The 21926-nt window shown below is 37.0% G+C and overlaps 1 protein-coding gene across 13 annotated transcripts in view; it reads left to right on the forward strand.

Annotated features, from left to right (window-relative positions):
• Positions 1-20743, forward strand: part of Smr (nuclear receptor corepressor smrter) — a 72667-nt gene extending 51924 nt beyond the window's left edge. For 9 of the 13 annotated variants that reach the window (XM_076621561.1, XM_033343393.2, XM_033343389.2 and 6 more), the window contains 7 exons: positions 8327-8644; positions 8904-9280; positions 9561-9836; positions 10470-10929; positions 11212-13157; positions 13245-13456; positions 13619-20743. In XM_076621561.1, the coding sequence (XP_076477676.1) occupies positions 8327-8644; positions 8904-9280; positions 9561-9836; positions 10470-10929; positions 11212-13157; positions 13245-13456; positions 13619-14324 (4295 nt within the window). In that variant the 3' untranslated portion in view covers positions 14325-20743. The remainder of the gene's footprint in view (positions 1-8326; positions 8645-8903; positions 9281-9560; positions 9837-10469; positions 10930-11211; positions 13158-13244; positions 13457-13618) is intronic. The other 4 variants (XM_033343398.2, XM_033343400.2, XM_033343396.2 and 1 more) reach the window with 3 other exon arrangements.
• The last annotated feature ends 1183 nt before the right edge of the window (positions 20744-21926 follow it).

Below are 21926 nucleotides of genomic sequence, written 5' to 3' on the forward strand. Positions count from 1 at the left end.
CTAACCTAGAGGTATATAGATATAACAGCAAGGCATCTGCGGTCTGTTGACCGAGAGCTTTCAAGGCCCTGTAATGTGATTCTAGTTTGGTTGTATAGGACTGCAAGTCTCGATGTGCTGTCCGTGATAAGGGGGCCGTGTCAATTATCTCCTGCAAATGTTTCTCTACGACTTTTGCTGGTCCGTTGTATCTTTGTTCCAGTATTTCCCACGCGGCTGCGTAATTAATTGTCACATTACTTAGCGATGATATAGCGAGAGCCGCTCCATGCGTTAAACAAGAACGAAGATATATTAGTCGTTTGCAGTCGTCAATACGGGGGTTATTGTGAACTGTGGAGCGAAATTGATCCGCGAAACCTGGCCAATCTTCGTAGGCTCCCGAAAAGGTAGGTAGTCGAATTCTCGATAAATCGACGGAATCCGGCAATGACATGTTCGATAAGTTTGTGGTAAGACTTCGAATTATTGGCTCTGATTGTTTGTTTGCGTTACTAATGATGGCAGACGCGTGTCCGGCAATAGTATAAAACATCTGTTGTAAGTCAACACGATCCTGCTGTGTTTGACCTTCATCGCTATCGTCTAATTCACATTGACTTTCTTTGAACTCTATAAATTCTACTTCTATGTCGCTTAAATTACGTTGGATAGCATATATGGATGCCGCTTCTTCATAAGTATCGAGCAATGTGCGAGAAGCTTCTAATTCTTTCCTGAATCCTTCTCGTTTCCGTAACAACTGTCTTACGCGCTCTTCCTGATTGGAAGCTATGAGGGGTTTTGATAATTTGAATGAGCTTACCTTGCAGTCGCGGTGCGGACGTCGGTCCGGCTATCGGTTGTTGATCGTTAATGTGCGGCAAGCGGTTGAGTATTTGTTTGGCACGGAAGGTGTTCCTTCCCAGAAATGACACTTGTATTGTTGAGACAGAAGTTGTTCCGGCTGCAAGTTGTTGCTTATCACTGTGCAGCGGAGTTTCGTTGACGTGCGCTTCGCGAGGAAGGTGATCCTTTCCGAAGGCGACACGTTTGAAATGAGGTTGAAGTTGTTGGAACTTGCTATGTTGGTAAGTGTCCAGCTGCGGCGGGAGGTTTAATGGTTGCGTTCCTCGACCTACGGGTTATGCCTCTTCGAAGGTGGCGCACCTGACGTCACTGACTTCGTTGTAGTTATAACGTTTCCGCTGCTGGTTACGATGTAATCACATGGCACTGAGTGGTTACTGGTAAGTGCACTTTTCACAGACACGTGATCCGGCTCGAAGGACCATATGTTTCGACCACTCGCGGAGAGACGCGATCGCGAGGAAGCATGCCAACGGGAGTCGTAAATTCCCGTTACGATTAGATAATCGACGCCACGAAATGATCGATCCCCTATTTCGATTAGGATAATAGAGGTGGTTAATTGAATATTACACTGATGTACTTGGTTGTAAATGACAGTTTATACCAACAACTTTGTGAAGAAGATAGTTACGCTGGTGCGTATGTATAAGATGAGCGAGTGACTGATCTTAGGGTGAAAACTCGGTCGAAGGAATGTTGACTGTTTGAAGGATGGAAAATCAGTGATGTTCGATGACGATGCTGTAGCGGAGGAAAGCTAAGGACGGGTATGTCTCGCGCACGGGACCATCGTATTTGTTGGTGACGATTTTGGCCAAGAGAGGGAGGGAAATAGGATTCGTTGTTAATTGGTTAAACGAAGGTTGAGGGACTAGGAAGGGTCTTAGCTGCCCTCGATAGCAAGTTGCTATTAGGAAGCATGGGAAAAACCAAGGAACGTGGGAAAAACCAAGGAACGTGGGAAAAACCAAGCCGTCAAGCCGTGGTATACAATAATCCATAGAAAGTGATTTAGAAAAAGATATTTGTTCGGTCTGAAGGACCTTAGTAATTGTAAATTACTGGGATTTATGACGGGTCCTTAAGGCTATTGAGGGTACGCCTTAAGGATGAACGGACATCTGGTGTCCGTCTAGGCCACGGTGTATGACCTGGTCCAGGTAGAGAGTCGCCCGACGTAACAATTGGCGTTCTAGTTCTAGTGTTAGCATCTTGCGACTTAGTGATCGATCCGGAATTTTCCTCATAATCGACACAGTAATATTGAATGATACCCGATAGAAATTCTGAAAACGTGTGGGAAGTTGTACGGAACGAAGAACTGATTGTAGAAGTCTTTTACACTTTGACAAGTAGCAGTTATCTTGATACAAGATTATTTTAATTTTGAATATATAAAAGAAGAAGTAAATTCAGTATATTATTCCTTTAATTATCGCGAAAAAATGTAACATGAAGTAGGAATTGTAAAATAAGCGTGTGTCCTGTCGTCAGGCAATTAGTACATGCTGCTATTTCTTCGGTGGCTATAATCCGTTCTTCGATGGTTTTCGTCCTGAAGGTATTGCAGTTCCAAATTTTGTGTGGTCCACGGCAAATTGCACAGAGCGACGGCGATTGGAACGTGACAAATGCCTGTCCACGTGGTTGGCGTGTCGTTCTTGCCGGTTCGATGACCTGACAGTGATCGTTCAAAAACTTTAGGAAGTCTTTGAACGTGGGGAATGGTGTGGATTTTGTCTTGTCCTTCCATATTAAATTGGTTTCCCGGTCTAACTTAGAGGTACATAGGTATAACAGCAAGGCATCTAAATTATCGCGAAAAAATGTAACATGAAGTAGGAGTTGTAAAATAAAAGTGTAAAACCAGTCGTTTGTTAATTAATGTTAATTAATCATTTCACATTAGAACTATCTAATCTATCCAAGTGATGAGTTTCACGTTTCTTTTTCTACGATTGCTCAAAACATGTAGGAGCTTTTAGAATCGAAGTCATACACGTTTATTTTATTCTCGTTGGGTATCACTTTAATCAATGTGATTCAAGTATAGCGTAACTAAGTACACACATTGGTACACGCAACTTTATAATTCTTACGTTTATATTTTTCATCGCCTTTCTTTCGATAATCTGACTACTTGAAAATCATGACAATTATTAATTCTGTGGGTAATAAACTCCAGTTTGTTCCACTTAGCTTATACGCGCTTAAAGACATTCGTTTAAGCCAGGTTAATCGTGCTTTCTTTCTCCGCTTAATCCCCAGTCACAATGAGTAAACGGGTAATATTCCGTGTTTGCTATACGCATAATACACACGCACGCGTGCACGGTCGGAATCAAAGAGAATATTTTATTAATACACACAGTCGCTGCTGCATGCACATTGGGGACACGTGTAATAATACTTATTTGTTGGTTTAACCCATTACCTGACCCTTACATGCTTGTTCACGGACATTTGAATCATCGATACATACCGCTTCGCTGTTACGAAACAGAAAAAGATTGGACGCGTTGTTTCGTATATTTATTTCGAGAATTCAGCGCCTTCTTTCGTTTCGCATATCGTAGGAAATTTTTGTAACATTTCATTCGGTGATCGACACGCTATCGTTTTTTTTTTAGGTTTCTCCTGTTTTCGTCGATTAATTTTCTAGCAATTTTCAAGTCCCTTGATTTCCCTACTATCTTTATATCGATTTCCTGTAATCTTCTACACCAATTCTCCCGTTGCTTTACGATAATTGCAAATTATTAATTCCATCTCGTTGGACGTTCTTCTATTCTACTTGAATTGCCACGAGTCCTGTTCAAGCCCTATCGTCCTATTCTGCTTAAGTTCTCAACGCAATCACACGGATACAATGTATACAGAAATTATCTAGCATTTATCTTATCAACGTGATCCGTTTCCATAAGCGTGGCTGAGAAAAACCCCGCATAATAAATTTCGACCGAAAACCATCGATCGGTATAAAGAGAAGCGAGAATTACACGCATGGCCAGAACTAAAGGCGGATAAATGAAATGGTGAGGAAGGGTTGCAGGAAGGGGAAAGGTGTATGGGATTCTCTCGTGATACCCTTTCTGAAATATTCAAGGTATACTCGTCGACTGTTTCGAGCCAGCTTAATTAGCACGTAGCTAATGTCTCTCCCTTACGAGTGATATCTTTTTCTTTCCTTTTTCTGTTCTTCGCTTCTCCCCAATTCCTCTCTCTCTCTCTTTTTGTTATCTTTCGATTTATCGTTTGAACAAGCTCAACGACATTCTTCCGATTGCAGCCTTTGTTTCGCGTCCTTGAATGCCACGACACAGCGAGGAAATGTAGCTTTGCGCAAAATGTCAAGTATCCAGGTGTTCTATGTCCGTTTTATAAGCATTATTTTATCGTATGATTTAATAGAGTTTCATGACGTCGAATTATAATTTTATTCTGTACGTGGCAGAATGAATGCTTGTTAGAACTGCGCGATCGTTTCAAGAAAAACTATTTGGAATTAAAGCGCGTTCGTGCATCAATCTTTTGTATTATTTTTCCGTGAAATGAAAGTAATTCTTGTTAAAAGTATTCGTGTAGCAACATCAATTGCGTACGTGGACAGTGAGATTAAGAAATATACAGAGAGCGAAGTTGTAAGGGCGAACGAACGCATCTAACAGAAGGGAAGCTTACGCTGGTATTCGAGCTCCTTGAAGACTCACAACAGATCTCGTATCAATCGTTGATGCGTGATAAAAGTGTACAAGAAAATTGATAGATTTAGAAGAACTTGATTTATCGATGTAATGAATAATCTAATCGTTCATCTGATATATATATATATCCAATCATTTATTTCTCGTTAAAAGGCTGATAATTAAAATCGTGTAAAAGTACAACATAATACACCATCGACATCGGATTATAATTATCGACGATTTTTCAATCGTTCAAAGTGATCCGCGAGCTTTCGTTATATCAAACTACGATGATACACGCACTAATCTCTAGAGGCCTGTCATACGGTATACTCGTGTCTTTCGAAACACGGAGAAAATTACTGTTGACGCAGGACTACCGATGGTGTATACTGTATCAAACCGGATATAGCGAAGAGAAGCGGAAGGGACACAGTAGCCAACGCGCGAGAGGAAGAATTGTCTACCGAGCAATCATATAAACGCCATACGAGAATATTCGCGACACTGATTGGCAGCTATTCCCCTGTGCCAGAGAAATTGCTTCTCATAATTTAGCTATTGCATACGATCCGATGGCTAATTTTACGAAGCTCGGATAGAATTGATCGGATAATTGCCTCGGAACGTCGTTAAAAATTTGTCGAATTAAATCATTGTTATTTCTGTTGTTGTTTGTTTATTCGTTAAGTGGATTAGAAATTTTCGTTTGTTAAGGTAGAAATCCTTTTTATTCAGAGTCCTCTCTGAATAATTGATAGTAAGAAATTCTCAGTTATTTAAATGAAACGACGATGGGGTTTTTTTATGTAAATTATTACTTATTATGTGTATACTCTATATACCGAATATTATTTTTTTGATAGATGGGTATATTTCATATAACCATTAGTTTTAATTGATTAATTTGTTTAAATCGTTCAGTTTTTGCCTGCCTTGCACGATGATATCGTTTAATAATTACAATATTGTATCTGTTTTAGTGAAATCAAGATATTTTCATATATTCGTACCTGATATATTTATTATTCGATTAATTACATGAGGATTGAAAAAGGATATAATTGGAAAAATATATTTTTTGTTACATAGGAAGAAAGCAATAGATTTACACGATACGCTACGATGAAGTGACATTCGCAAGTAATAAGAGGAAACATATAAGTAAAACAATATTGAGGGTTGTAAATTAGCTTATTAACGTAGCTTTAATTGTCTGTCATATCAAACTCTGTTAATTTATTTGATTGATGTACATAACACAAAACTAACGGAACTCGCGCTCGACCGCGATACTAGAAATTAATAATTATCGCAAATGCTTGTGTCATTCACAGATTGATTAATTACATCACGTCCGCAACGTGAAAATATATCCACTTAACAAATAAATGACACCAAGGTTAAATGTTTCAGATCATTATCAAATCATTATGTACTTTGTAAACGTAAATTAATTTAAACGATGATCGACATACGTTTCGAATGGCCATTATATTGATTACCTTTTTGCTTTGTTTATGTTTAACGTTATACGAAATAGCAGTTTCTTTCGAGTTCAAATAATTTCTTCCATGGTACGTTTCTCGGCGAAGAAATATACATAGAAACATACAAAAACATACTATTCCATATGTAATCTCGAATTAGTATTCACGTATCGGTGTCAATGATTTTTCAAATACATATAAAAATTCGAATATCATAAACCTTACACAATGATGTAAACTCAAAATATTATATCAAATAACATAAAACATTTCTTTTTTTTTTTTTTGAAAAAACAACGTCGCTAGAATAAACTGACAAGTGAAACAAATTTTATTGCTAAAATTTTGTATTAACATATTGATGTAAATATCGTATTAGTCATTGTACGCTGGAATTTCCAAACTATCAATTTATACTTGTTACGGAATAAATAAAAGGTGGCATAAGTAAGTGGCAATGGGAATCAGAGAATTAACCCTTAAAAACTGAAAAGTATGAAATTTAGCTGCTGACCGATTTTACAAGCCCGCTGTATCTCTTTCAGCGACTATACTTAAGCAAATGAGCCCGACAATAATAGCCGTGGAAAGAATAAACTTAAATTTTTCACCTGGCACCCAACCCGTTCCTGGATAAAACCATCAAAGCGATTTTACCATGTCTCCCGCCTCTACGTCAATGTTTGCGAGGCCGCGGGCGAGAGAGAACTTTTTAATTGGCTACCCTTAATTAGTTAACCAGCAAAGTCTCGGTAATTATTCTGTTTCTCGCTCCGTTTCCGTGCGGCCCGACTGCCCGTCCTCCTCCCATCCGACCTGCTGCTGCTTCATCGCTTTTTCCTCATCCCTCTACACATTCGCAGCCTCCTCCCTTCGTGTTTTCGCTGCGAGTTCTTGCTTCTACGCTCTGCAGTCCGACAGAGTTGAGCACCATCCCGTATCAAGCGATCGTACCGCTGCTATTTGCACAACTTCATCGCGAACGGAATGTCAAAATATAGAATGTCGCGTCAGGAAAATGATAAAAAGCTTTCGTTCGAAGGATCATCGAAGTAGAGGGCTGGTAGATTGTTAGTGAATTTCCGAATTCGGCTACAGGCTTGCAGCTTTCATTTTGGTTTAGATCTTGCGAGCCTTTTTAGGTTTAGCTTGGACAACGTCCTTTTTTTCCTTTTCTCTTCTTTTAATCAATTTGTATGGGAACTAGATGAATAAGGGGATGGAGATTGGTCAATTGATAGTCGACTTTTGGATACTCTTAACTTACAATATCGTACGAGAGACGTGATACATCATTCAGGCTACAAACACCTACTAATTTTCTTGGCCGCATTCGAACGTGCAGATATATTTTCTTGAAAAATATTAGAAAGCTACCCTTAAAAATGTCTTCAGAAAGAATATTAAGCGTTGTCGATAGATATTTTAGATATAGTGATAGTAACGGTATTTTACTTCCTCTATGAAAACGTTGTATCTGGTTATCGAAGATGATCAATTGGTAGTAATTATTCATCAGACATTTTGTAAAATAAAATTAATTGTATCTTATACATGCATTTACATATCAAAAGACGTGTGCGATTTGCACAGCTTCGAACGCTCAGCTAAACCGTGAAATGGTCCGACGTGTGGCAGACCTTGTTGTTCTTTATGGTACGCGCTATCTGAACTTAAAGCGTAAAGCAAGGGGATAAACTTGGAGCTTTGTGTATTTAAATCTAGATCGAAAAACATATCTTTAATCTTTGCACTCGAGAGCATTATTACTGTTGGATAACCTGATAGATGCGACGATGTGCGATAGATCGATATCTAGCTTTTGGATTTAAGTCTTCAGATCTAGGATTAGATTTCTTGATGTTGTTAAAACATGTAACTTTGTTGTTGTTGTTGAGTCACTAAGTTTTAGTGTATTCAATTTTAATCTGTATTCTATATTTTGATAGCCTATCACATAGAACACACGATACTCTAACATGTAGTAACTTAATCCAAACTTATATCTTATTTATGGTACAACGGTACTAATTGAAATAGTGTGAAAAAAGATGTGTTTTAAGGAGTACACTGGAAATCTGGAATATATTAATAAATGCATTAACATGAAAAAGTTACTCTAATTTCATCCTTCTCAAAGTCTTCGTTTAATCTTCAAATGTAGCTTTGAAAAAAGTCTGATGTAACTTGCCCTTTCCTAACATAAGAATTAATACCGATATTACAGTCGTTGTTGAAAATGTTCACATCATCTTGATCGTATTATTACAAAGATACATATATTTTTCTTTGTTTCAGAAGGTGGCAGACAGATCGGTCCGCACGCCTGCACAGTTTGTCAAAACATCGTGGAAGGAAATACGCAGAGCAGAGCATTGCCACGAAGTCAAGCGTCACAGTATGGACTACGAGAGGATCAAGTAGCACCTGGTGCACGCGTGTGCAATACCTGTAGATGCAAGGCCGTCAGAGGACGGTACACTGCGTGCCCATTACCTGGTTGCCCAAATCAGAACAACGCTAGCTCGAAAACGAGGGTGAAGAGGTTGCGAGCTTTACCTGCCAAATGGCTCGATTTACCTGCTGAAATTCGCGATCCAATTATTCAAGAGTTTCGTAAGTATCATATGTATTTCCTTTCAATAGTTAGATAAAAAAATGATTCGATAGAGAAAGTTTATTTTACGAAATAGATATCCAAATTCAAATTTTCCAATAAAAAATATTAATTTCAAAGGAAATTGCATAAAACATATACCAAAATTGGAAGTTTACAGTAATAAATATTTATATTATAAATTAAGGGTAGAATAGATTTATATTTCAAAAATATTTATCAATGATATTTATTATTTTGTGATATTTCGTTTTCCAGAAATACCAAGTAGCGCGACGAAATGTTGCTCGGCCTGTTTCAATCGTATATCTCGTCGATTGGCACCGCATTTAACCGGTGGTACTGAAGTGCCCGAGGGCTCAGCCGATTCCCTTGCTCGACAATGGACGGATGAGGAACTGGAACAACTAAGGAGAGCCCTTCGAGAGCACGGTACCAACTGGGTGAAGGTTGCCGAGCAAATATCTGGAAAGACGAACCATCAATGCAAAAATTATTATTTTGCCTATCGAAAGAAGCTAAGTTTAGACCAGGTTGTAGCAGAATATTATCAGTCATTGGGCGAAGAGAGAAGACCTTGTTTAACGGACGAAGAAGAAAGTGGTAGCAGTACGAGTAGCTGTGACGAGTTGGCGGTAAGCTGTTAATTAGTTTCCTTGAAAGAATATTTATAACGATTTTATACAGAAAAGTACATTTTGATGAAGATAAACTATATTTAATAATATTGAATGGAACTGTACTTTAAAGTTGCATCACAAGAGTTAAAGAAAAATTTTGTAATTTTATTAAACAATGTGCAATTTCCTCTTTCCACAAATTAAATTAAATTATATAAAATTATATCTATAATAATACAAATCTTTGTAGCAATAAAGAAGAAATAAATTCATTATTTTAAAATTTTTTATTTAGGTTCATGATTCGAGCGATACAGCCAGTGCAGGTAGTCCAGCGAACAATTTGTCCAGTGGAACACCAGGTACACCGGGTGCCACGGCATCCTCGAATCTGCCAATATCCTATTCGCGATCGACAGACCAGAAGCTTGGTGACAAGTTAGTAGCGGATATCGCTGTGGTATCATTGGTACCTCCGGTGAGCATAGGCCCATCGCAACAGTCTTCCACCAGTGGAAGTAGCAATGCTGCTTCGGCTGGCACTAGAGAAGATTATGATAGTTCTGCCACGGTAAGACCAAGTTTTAATTCGCTTGATGGTTAAAGAGGAAATACTAGAGTAAATTATGTAGCTTGTATGCATTATGTAGCATTCATAAGAGAGAACATTTTAATTGATTGATATTTAGATCAAGCTGATTATTGATATTCGTAGCGAACAAAAGTTTTACTAATTAATTTTCTTTTTATTATCTTATTTTCCTTAAATACATTTAATTTTCAATTTTCTTCTCATATATTTTTAGGTATTACTTTATATTTTATAAGATTTTTGTATTTTTATTGATTTATTTTAATCAGAACTAATCAAAATTATTTTAATCAATATTTAAATCAAAATTATAATAATAATTTTTATAATTTATTTCTAATAGATTATAATTTTCTTTCGATGTATTATTCTGTACATTGAACATTTCATAGTTTTATAGAACTACTGAAACAATTAATCTTACATAATTCAATAAAATTATACCATCAAACTATATACCTGAAAAATAAATTGCATTATCCTACAGCATTAAATGAGTTAAAATGATCTCAATGCTATTTTAGTTCTGTTTTCCTTGTTTTCATAATTAAATATGGAAAGAAGTTTGTCACTTGATAGGGCCGTCTGATAGAGGTTCGCTGATTGTTTCAGGAGACAGCGGACGAAGGTCAGGGAGGTACCGATCTAGAAAATAACAGCGTAGTCGTTACGTTAACAACTGCCAATAATTCCACGACGCTGCAACAACAGCACCAGCAGTCGCATCAACAGGTGCCACCACCTTCACACTCACCACCATCCACTACCAGCAACTCCAATCCTCTCACCGTGAAGGATCTTATGCTTGGCGTTATTGAGATGCAACTGAAACGTAATCCTAACAGTCCAGCTGGTACCGGTGGTTCGTCGATACCAGTCAACTCTGGAACACCAACGATATCGAGTATATTAAAAACGGATCATAGGAACGATATCACCTTTGTAAGAGAATATAAACCGTCGGTCACTATGGCAAACGCTAGTATGCCAAGGGACTCGAATTTGGCTACTTTGTCGGTGGTATCTGGTCCTCACCATGGACACCGATCTGCTCCTAGTCCTCAGCAAATTGGTAAGTATTCTTCCTTTTCTTTTTCGTTATGAACGAGTATTTTACCAGTTGTCTTCATTTACTTATCTGTCGTTTGAATTTTCTAATTGTTATACATTTTTATATTCAATTTTTATAAACTATCTAAAAGAGGGAGTTGAAATCTTATATCTACGTTTGTAATCTGTAATCCTATTATCTTATATTCTTGTGATTTATACAACTTTAATTATTAAATTTTGTAATTATATAATTATTTTCATTACTACAGAAAATAATCGTATACGAAAATTCCTTTATTAGGTCAAATGCAAGCAACTATTACTCCCTGTCCACCGGCGCCATCGAGCAGTCAGTCATCGACATCGGATATACTTCCAAAGGAAGGATTAGTCGTGATGCAAGTACAACAGGCACTACGGGAAAGCACCGAGGGCACCCTAGATCTGAGTATCAAGAAACCAAGGCAGCAACAAGAATACAATCATTCCCTACAAACGCTTCACAAACCACCAACCGTTACACTCTACCGGCCAGAACCTCCACCAGGAGCTTACTATCATCCTCACGCTCACCCAGAACAAGGACGCGGCGCGAAAAGTCCTCTGGTGTATGCGTCGTCACCACGACCTCAAGCACCTCTTACACCTAAGATGAATAAAGTCTCGGTCCCACCGCCGCATCCTAAATTATCACCCAAGTTGGGCGCGATAGGGACAACGAGCCACAAAAGTGGTTCCATTACACATGGTACTCCAGTGTCCACTGCACGTTACGAGGGTCTTCTTAGACAAATGACTCCTCCAGGAAACCCTGGTAACGCCTCTGGAACGCCCAGCGTGCCCAGTGGCGCCAATGCAGTGAACGCTCCCAGCAATCAAGGACCTAAAGAAACGGGATCCATAACTCAAGGGACACCTGTTCATCCTTTCGCGGTGGATAAGCGCGCGCCAATGTACGATTATCACCGTACCATTAGACACTCACCTGTAACGACCGGCAATATTCCTGGCCAAGGTCAGGCCCAACCCGGAACGGCAGCAGTGGTAGTGACCCATAGCAATCAGTATAATTCTTATTCGGGACGACCACCTCCTAGTTACAGCATGGAACAACAGCTATCTTCGAGACAGATAATCATGAACGATTACATAACCAGTCAACAGATGCATGCGCGTAGTCGAAGCGTTGGTACGTCTGAAGGTAGTAGTAAAAACGAAGCACCATCTACGTTGTACTATACCAGCACACCTCCGCCACAGACCCACACGCAGCCTCGACAGGGTGTGATACAGAGGCATAACCCACAAAAACAGATCCATTTTCCGCCGCCACCGGGACTGGAGGCGTTCTCCAGTTTGGTGGATGTTGCTGTACAACAACCAAGTCTTCCGGTTCCCCATCCTCATGGACATCCTGCATCTGGTACCAGCAGTCACGAAGGTCTTGGTAAGACCATGGCAGATAGATTGTTGGCTGATCGTTATGGGGATAAGCATCGTCTAGCCATGCATCAAGATCATAGAATGACTGTAGCTCATCATCATCAGCGTGACAGAGAAAGAGAACGAGATCTGGTTCACCTGCGCGAGAAGGAAGAATATAGACTACAAAGAGAGAAAGAAATTCAACAGGAGCACAGATTGGCTCAGCAGAGGGAGAAAGATGTGCAACATGCTGAACACAGGCTATCGATACAGCAACGAGAGAAAGATATGCAGCATACTGAACACCGTCTTGCCGTCCATCAACAAAGAGAGAAAGAGATTCATCAGCAAATGGCAGCAGCTGCTGCTCAACGTGAGAAAGAACATCAAGAGCATCGTTTGGCTGTGCAACAGCAAAGGGAGAGAGATTTGGTACATTTACAGCAGCAACAGCAACAGCAACAGCAGCAGCTACAACAGCATATTCAACAACAACAGAGGATGGAAGCTGAAAGACGACACATGGCTCAGCTGTACAGAGATCAACAGCAGCAACAGCTTGATAGGGACAGCAGATTAATAAGTACTGGGTTTACTCAATCCTCGAGACTTCAGCAACCACAACAATCCCAACAACAACAACAACAACAACAATCATCCTCTAGACAAAACCAGTCCTCCAATCAGCAGCAAAACGAATCAGCATCTACGTTAACTGCTGCCAGTTTGATAGATGCTATTATAACACACCAAATTAATCAGAGTGTCGAGAACACTGGTGGAAATTCTCAACCGCAGCGACCTGGTGATCGTCTTTTCCAGGTAACTGAAAATTTGTTGTGTTAATTCTTGCGTGATGTAATTTCATTTATCAAGTGTTCCTGTAGGTAAATGTGTTTTATATAATAGAAAACTTTTCAGGGATTTCACCGGGAAGCCCCAGTAGAACCAAATGGGATGGCTCATAGTCCTGCCGGCGAGGGGAATGGTGGCAACAACGGAGCTGGGAGCGCAGGTGGCACTGGAAGTGGAAATAAACCGATCACTCTTGGAGAACACGTTGACCATATTGTTTCTAAAGATTATGGTCCACCACATTCCTCATATCGATCGTACAGCGGGTAAGTTTCGAATGTAGTTTACTATATTTTTCATAACTCGTTACTCTAATTCCTTCAAATAAATATTATATACCGTTTACGTAAATAAAATTATATAAATAAAAATAAGGAAAGATAACTATTATGCAGATTCTTATTATAAAATGTTTCCTGATCAAATAGGTATCAAATCTCGGAAGATCAGTGGAAGAGGCGAAAAACTAGCGAACCCGATTCCGTTAAAGCCGGAGACGAGCGTCAGATAATTCGAGTCACGCAGCAACAATCACAACAGCAGCAGCAACAGCAACAGCAGCAGCAGCAGCATCAACATCAACACCAACACCAACACCAGCATCAGCAACCAGCATCATCAGTAGGAAAACAATTCCACTCGGTCGAACCTGTTTCGCCACCAGAACCAGGTACCAATCATTACGGTCGTCGCCTGTATGAAACAACCACTGCCACATCAACTTCCGGAACTCCTTCCAATAAGCCGCACCTTTCACCTTTGGATTACGTTAAGAACAAGATCGTTGAAGTGATGCGTACATCAGAGGACGACAAAGGAGGTAGCGTAGCTGACAGAAACGGAGGAAACGTAACGAGCGGAGAAAAGGACGACAAAATCGGAGGGAACGTGGAAAGCCCCTCGAGTGGAGAAATGATGGTCGACGAGACTCCGAATCAAACTCCTCAACCACCAGCACCGGCACCCACTACCACCTTTTATCCATTCAGCGCTTTAGGCGTTCACACTGGCCCGCCGCCAGCGCCACCACCCCCGACTTCCGGATCAGCCTCTGTGACAAAATCTGAGCAAATGCAAGCCGAGCCGGCACCATTGCTTTCTGCGCAGTACGAACCACTTTCTGACGAGGATTGATAGTCTAATAATTTAGGAACGTGTACAGCAATCTGTACTGATCGACGCTCTGAGAATATTCTTAGGGTATTTATGTGGTTTGTTTATCCTGGATGAAAATCATGTCCAGAGTTTGATGATGAATGTTGAATATCTGACAATTACCAATATCTTTTCTCGGGCGTTAGCCACTGCGTTCTAACTGGTCGTGTCCAATAGTTCTTCTCAAATGATAAACAAGTCAAAGGACCTTTTCTCTTATTTCGTTCCGTTTCGTTCCGTTTTTTCATTTCCATTCTCTTTTTTTCTTTTCCTTTTTTAACATGAACTCTATCATATTCCGCAAATAGAGATTATAGTACGATGTTTTTATATATATGAATAGAGTTTATTTTATAAATTTCATATTCCGTCAGTGTATTCTTTTAGTCGAGGATCGTTTCCGTACTCTCTGTGTACATGTAAATGCGGTTGTTTTACGGAAACGTTATTATTTTTTTAATACTCGTCCCAACGCACGAGAAACGATAACAGCGTAATTTTAATTAATAATTGATATTTTTTTACGCATTACTTATTCTCCGCGCTAATCTGTACGTAAACGTTGTGTATAATTATCAGCTAGATTAAATATAATTATTTCTGTTTTCACCGCCACTTCTTTTTGTTTTTTATAAAAACGCTATGATTTTTTTATGATATCATTCGCTTCTAACTTATACTAGTTACTTATACAAAACGAGGATTTTTTAATTTCAAAACGGCACAGAGGAATCTATACAGATGTAAAATTATTAAATCTTCTGTAATACACATATCGTCGTGATATTTAATTTTTTTATTGAATTTGAAAAAAATATAAGAATAGTGTGTAGTGAAATTTTGGCCAAAAGCGAAAATTGTTTTTAATGCTCATAAAAGCTTTTGAGTAGTGTTCAGTCGTCTTTCTACACGTAATTTTGCGTCTAATTATAGAAAGAAAGTGTGCATCGTACGCAAGTATTCGATCCTTTCCAGAACAAGACTATCAACAAAGATTAAGCGAATAGAATCGACCTGTAGAACGTCCAGGCTAGCCCAAGTTCACAATGGAGACGCTTTTTTGTACATAATGAATGATATATAATCGTTAAACGACGATACAACGTTAGAAAGGCATACGTGTTTTTATTTGGAATGAATCTGTGATGTGTTTGGGAGTATAAAAAAATAGCTTCATCTGTTAATACCAGTGCGAAGAGATCGTAGCCTCAAATTTTGACGAAAAGTCAATATGGCGGACGTGTAAGGACATATAAAATGCATCCTCGCACAGGTTGACGGTGTACTGTCTTATCGAGATCATATTTAAATGTTCTCTTCTTGGTGAAGTGGGTTTTAAACAAAACAACAAAAAAAGTGTAATTCTAAGTGTTGTACATAGTACACAATATTAATTTCTAAGTTGAACAAGTAGGTATATGATGGCTAGTTTAATCGTATGCTATATTGTAAGAATCTAGATTTAGCGTAAGTGATGTAGCTAGCATTTAGGGATTAGACGCCATGAACTGACTAGGGAAAGAACTTCCCGAACTACTTCTCTTATTAATAATAAAAAGAAGAAGAAGAAGAAAGAAAGAAAGAAAACGTATACAGGCGATTATAAATGATCAATGGGAAGAATGATCATCCGTCACATGCAAGCGAATGGATGTGAATTTTATTTTATTTGATTGAAATTATAGAACCTGTACGCTCTGACTATCAAACAAACAAGAAAAATACATTACGCAGTTATACACGTTGCAAAACACAAGTTACATTTTCACTTACTCAAATAAATACATATACATGCATACATACATCGGTGAAGACACGTGTAACACATAAAGAATTTTTATATAGCCTAATTTTATATTTGTATGCAAACGTAAGTTGAACCGTGCGGTCTGCTCCTTCATTTAGTCACGCGACACTCGAAACGAGAACCTTAGTCCCCTTGTCATAAGAAAAATATTGCTTTTTATTGCAAATATCTCCTGCACGGGAAATCACTTCTACCAAACGAGTATATATACATATATGTATACATACATACATAACACACATACGTATGTATGTATGTATGTATATGCTTATTATATACATACATTTAATATATATGTATATTCCTTCGTACTTTATTTCTTTACACACTTTTTTATAATCAAGCTCATGAAAGCTCTCGAGAAAAAAAAGCATTCAGTCGGATAATGCGAGTGCCTCTATACATTTGTGCGAACTATTTTTACCAAAATGTAAACATAGATTTCGTTGTCTCTACATTGTGGGTCGCGGTAACATCATCTTCGTTTCGCTTTATATGTTTACATCGTTTTGTTTCCGCGAGGATCATATCGGAGGAGTATCCAATATTATATGTACATACTGCACACGCGTGAAATATTTGTTCGATAGAGAATGTTCGAACTATAACGTCGGTGAAATAGAGTTCGTTTGCATCTATATATATATATATATGTATATAGATGATATATATATATATATATGTATGTATGTGTGTATGTATGTATGTATGTATGTATGTATGTTGCGACACATGATCGTTTCAGTGAAGCAGACAATGTCCAAAAAGGGAAAAAATGGAACAGATGTCTCGAGACCAATGTTATGAACGAAAAACAAAGATCTTACAAAGCCTCCTTGACACGATCACGAGTTGATAAAATAATGATTTTAAAATTCAAAGACTTCTATGTGTTGACTTTTCTTCGACGTTTTTTTTCTAGCGATTTTACTTTTCTTGAAAATGAAAAAAGGAACGAAAGGAAAAGTTTAGCTTTTCCTATAGGCGTTCGTATTAAACTTTAACACAGGAAATACTCCTTACAAACGAATAGCAACGGTGGTATCGGGACACTTCAGGATTGCGAATTCGTCGTTTACCTCTCGCGAGTTACATGTTACCGTCGTTCGTCTATAGAAAAAAAAGAGGAAGAGTGAAAGAACGAGAGAGAGAGAGAGAGAGAGTGAAAGAACGAAAGAGAGAGAGAGAGAGAGTGTGTGTGTGTGTGTGTGTGTATGCAAAACAAGATCGTTTGATAAAACCGTGTCTGTAAATAAACGAACTTACTAACCTTCGCTTCGCCAGTGGTCTCATGTTAAGGATTCTTAGTATCTTTTCAACTTGCGACTTCGAAAAAAAGAGAACTTCTGCGTTCTATGCCGCGATTTTTACATATTTTTAAACGACAACGTAAAAAGGAGTCTTTAAAGATCTCGGATGTTAAGGAAACACGTGATCATCGATGCATCCATGCCGACACACTGTCCTTTCTCATGCTGTTGTGATTATAGTAATATCGCGTCATTCGAATGAATTATATTACGTTTAGTTGGTAACACAGTATCAAATTATGGTCACCATCATTATTATCTTTATCTCTACAATTACAATTACAATTATAATATCCCGTCATATTGATTAATCCTGCAATAGCATTTTGTTTTTTGGGGTTATCGAAAGCGGCAATCTTCGCGAATGTAATTCCAATGATTTGCATAAATTGATATTCTGCGATCTATAAATCAGTGTAACAGATTTTTACCCTTCTTATTTGGGCAAAACTCACATCATTTCCTTTTTTCCAATTTAATTAACTCAAGTTATTGACTTTCATTGACATTCAAAGAGTCATGTAAGATATTCGATTATTTCTTGCAAATCCAAATGTAACATCACTATACATAAAGCCAATGTATATCTTTGTCGTAGAAATTGTTTCTTATACTTCTGTCATGTCATATAGACCTTTCACTTCAGAAACTGGGATCTTTTATGTCCTATACTAACCTGGATCTTTTACTGTTAACGATGTGCCACTGCAGGATTAATATTGTTCTGTTCGATCGTAGAATCGTGAATGTCAAATAGAACGGGATATAAATCAGAAATTTCTCTCAGCGTGTGATAGTAATTTAAAATACTGTTCTGTTCAACGCATATAACGTAAAAACGATATTCAAAATGAAATGCGTTAAAAGATGTCAATCAGAGATCATCTTCTCAGTATTATTCGGGTAATCTGCCCTGAGCGCAAGAAGGTATTCATGAGAAAAATTAAAATGACAATATACAGGGTGTCCGAGTCTTTTCCAGGCAAATTTTATCAGTATGTTCTATAGATATAAATAAGAAAAAGATATTATACAAATATAAGTCGTTCGAAGCTTTATTAAAATGTAATAATAAAGATGAAAAATATAAAAAAACAATACGTAAAAGTTAGATCACCAGTATCGGCTGACTTCACACGTCGATACTTTCATGTGTGAATAACCTTAGAAGAAAATACTTATATTAAACAATTATTAATATATGTGAACGAATACAAAGATTTAATTAATTCACTGAGATTGACTTCGTAGATAATTTTAAATTGGGATAGTAACACTTAATGATTACATTGATTGTGAACTTATCCTTGTCTTATAACATAGTACATTCAAATCAGCTTCTTGAAATTTTTCAATAAAGCTTCGAACGACCTATATCTACGTAACATCCTTTTCTTATGTACACCTAACAAACTATGACCAGAAGAAATTAGAATACCCTGTATAAACATGTGTACACTATATAAATTCACGCGAGGAAAAACACCATGGAAATTCTGCAGCTTCGCATGAGATATACAGAGCATTTATTTTAGCCAATGGTAAGGCGATTCACAATCAACATAAATCGTATTATTACGGAGCTTTACATTCGTCGTAACATCAAAGAAATAAACAGCAGAAAAGAACAAAAAGATAAGAGTAAATTTTAAATTATACAAAATCGGAGTCCTGAAGAATACCGTGTTTAAATGCTTCCAATAAATTAAACAAATAAAAAACAAAAGATAACATATAGAGAATGGAATATTAGGACGAAACAAATACATAAACGGAAAAGTATACCTAGTGTGAACGACAGCAATTTCTAAACCGTGATCCGATTGTACTTTTCGAAGAGTGCCCTTGGCGTTTCTCTGCTTTCTTTCTGCTGCATTAACGTAGATTGTCGTAGGTCGTAGGTGATCGAACGCTTTTACTTTTCTCGCTCGCCGCCTTATCGAACTTCATCATCAATAGCTCCATGTCTTCGGCCGTAATACGAAACTTATGAAATATACATATTGAGTATGTATAATCACCAAATTAATACACACAGAATTATATGTGTCTCTCAGAAACTACGTTGGTCAACTTCATACATGAAAAGATAAAAAAAAGTGGTAGAAAAATGTATATACCTTGCTTATTTTATGATTATTTATGTTATATTCTTGCAGTGTACGAATAAAAAAATAAACTGACGAATGTAAGTCACTTTTTTTAATCAAGCTAGATGCTAATCACGTGCTCAGAGAATGCAATTCTAGAATTTGATGAAAAGTGGTGTTGATCAATTTGGCTCCTGAGAGCCAAATATATATGTGTACCGGAAAAATTTTTGTGAACTCTCTTTGATCTATGCGTCGATCTTTGTACATACGTACAAACACGACTCGACATTGTGCAATTGTGTGTAAAAATATTTTCAAGATTAACACTTGCTCAGATCGAACTCTCGAGCGATACTCTCGGATATTAATAGCGGAATCGAATGTCCTATATTAGAGTTGAAGTTAGAAAGTGGAGTACGACAATGGCAATCCTCTTTTTTAGATACTTCGCAACATCGCAAGACAAAGTCAAGTGAAAATAAATATACATACATGAGAAAACACACAGACACGATAAAAGAGAACAAAAAAGATGAAAACTAATATTATCGTTGACATGGCAGGTAAATCACATCTAGACTATTCTATAGACTAGAAACGACGTAAGATATCGATAAGACATCGTGTGTATGTACCTATAATCGTTTGCAACCTGAAGGGACATCTATCGATTGATGATTCCTTTCACATAAGGAAATCTGTACATAGGTAAAAGAGAGAAAGTAGATGGAATGAGGTAAAGAACACGCCGAGGTACTCAGCTCCATCCTAAGCAAAAAATATTGTACCATAATAATAATAATGATGATGATGATGACGATGATAATGCTTATGATGCGGTTGCGCGGAATGCGAGAAGCTAATAAGAAGATAAAAGAGTAAATGAAACGAGATTTAAACAAAAAGGAAGAGGAAGAAAAAGCAAAAAAAAAAAAGAAAAAAGGAGAAAAGAGAAGTGAAATAATAACATTAAAATAAACAAAAGAAGAAAGGCTAAGAAGCGATATTACCTACGAACCCGCTATTAATGCGATTAATTCAAATAAATTAACTACAATTAATAGCGAGCGAGAGCATACCACGCCTACAGTAAACTACAGGTGTAGCATACACGATAATATTATTATCAAGACAGTTCAATGTAAATTGTTATTTTTGTTGAAATAAAAATCACCTCCGTTATAATAACGATCACCCCTTTTGACTCTTGTCTCTGTGAACACTTTATTATAGTTTTTATTGTGGCCAATTATGGATATACAGAGCGTACATGAGTCTCTTTTTTTTTTAAGACGCGCACAGCGCCGTATGAAATTTAAAGTTCCTGATAGATTAATATAAAACTGAAATTTAAGGATTAAATTCACAAATTACATATATCGAAATATTTAATTAGAAAGAATAGCCTGGGTTATGTAAAATTTATTTTTACTCTACGATTCATTGTTCCTTCGTTTTATTTCCATGTTAGGTAAGGAGGATGAAAAAGGGTACATATTTATTTTTGGTGGGTCAGTCATTGGTGACTCATGTGACAGGAAACGTGTTAACGATTAGTAAATTTCAAAGGAAGCTTCAAACTGATTTCGATATCTAATAAGTATTTTTCTTTTGAAATAGATAAAAATATATATGATAATTTAATTATACAGTTAATCATTTATGTACATAAGTAGAATCTAACGATATGTCGTTCTTTTTTTTTATTGATAAATATAATACTTGACTGAAAAAATATATGCATATATAGGAAATGATCGTACCTGTCCAAAATAATGGTACTTATTATTAAGATAGGAACTGTTTATCGAACGAATGAGGAAACTTAACGATTATCTGTATTTTAATGTCGAAATAGTATCTAAAGCGATGGTTGATTTAGAATTTACTCTATTCTATTTTATACAGAATGCGTGCAAAATATGCAAGTAATATGAACAAAATGTTTCTTTGTCCCCGCATCGATTTTAATTATTTTAGGTTAAATATTTAGTGTCGCTCATAATTAATTTTATAATAAGAAATTTATATTCTAATTTTATAATGAATCTAACTATTATTCGACGATTTAACAATTTTAATTTACAATAACGAATGACAAAGTAATAAAACATAAATTAATTAAAAATTTAATTAAAGCAATTCGACATATCTATTAAATTGCAACATTAATATAATTTGTATAAATACTAAGAATAGACTCTACTTGACAATCTTTTCTACTGTCCCATTTCATTATTATTGCTAAAATTAGTTGGTATTCTTTTTTTTTTAAATAATGATTCCCTTCTCCAGATAAATAGTTTTGCTATATAATATTTACAGTGCATACAATATCTACATTATCATTAAGTTACTATATCATTTTGTA

Source organism: Bombus vancouverensis, chromosome 9 (assembly GCF_051014615.1).
Source record: "Bombus vancouverensis nearcticus chromosome 9, iyBomVanc1_principal, whole genome shotgun sequence".
NCBI lineage: Eukaryota > Metazoa > Arthropoda > Insecta > Hymenoptera > Apidae > Bombus > Bombus vancouverensis.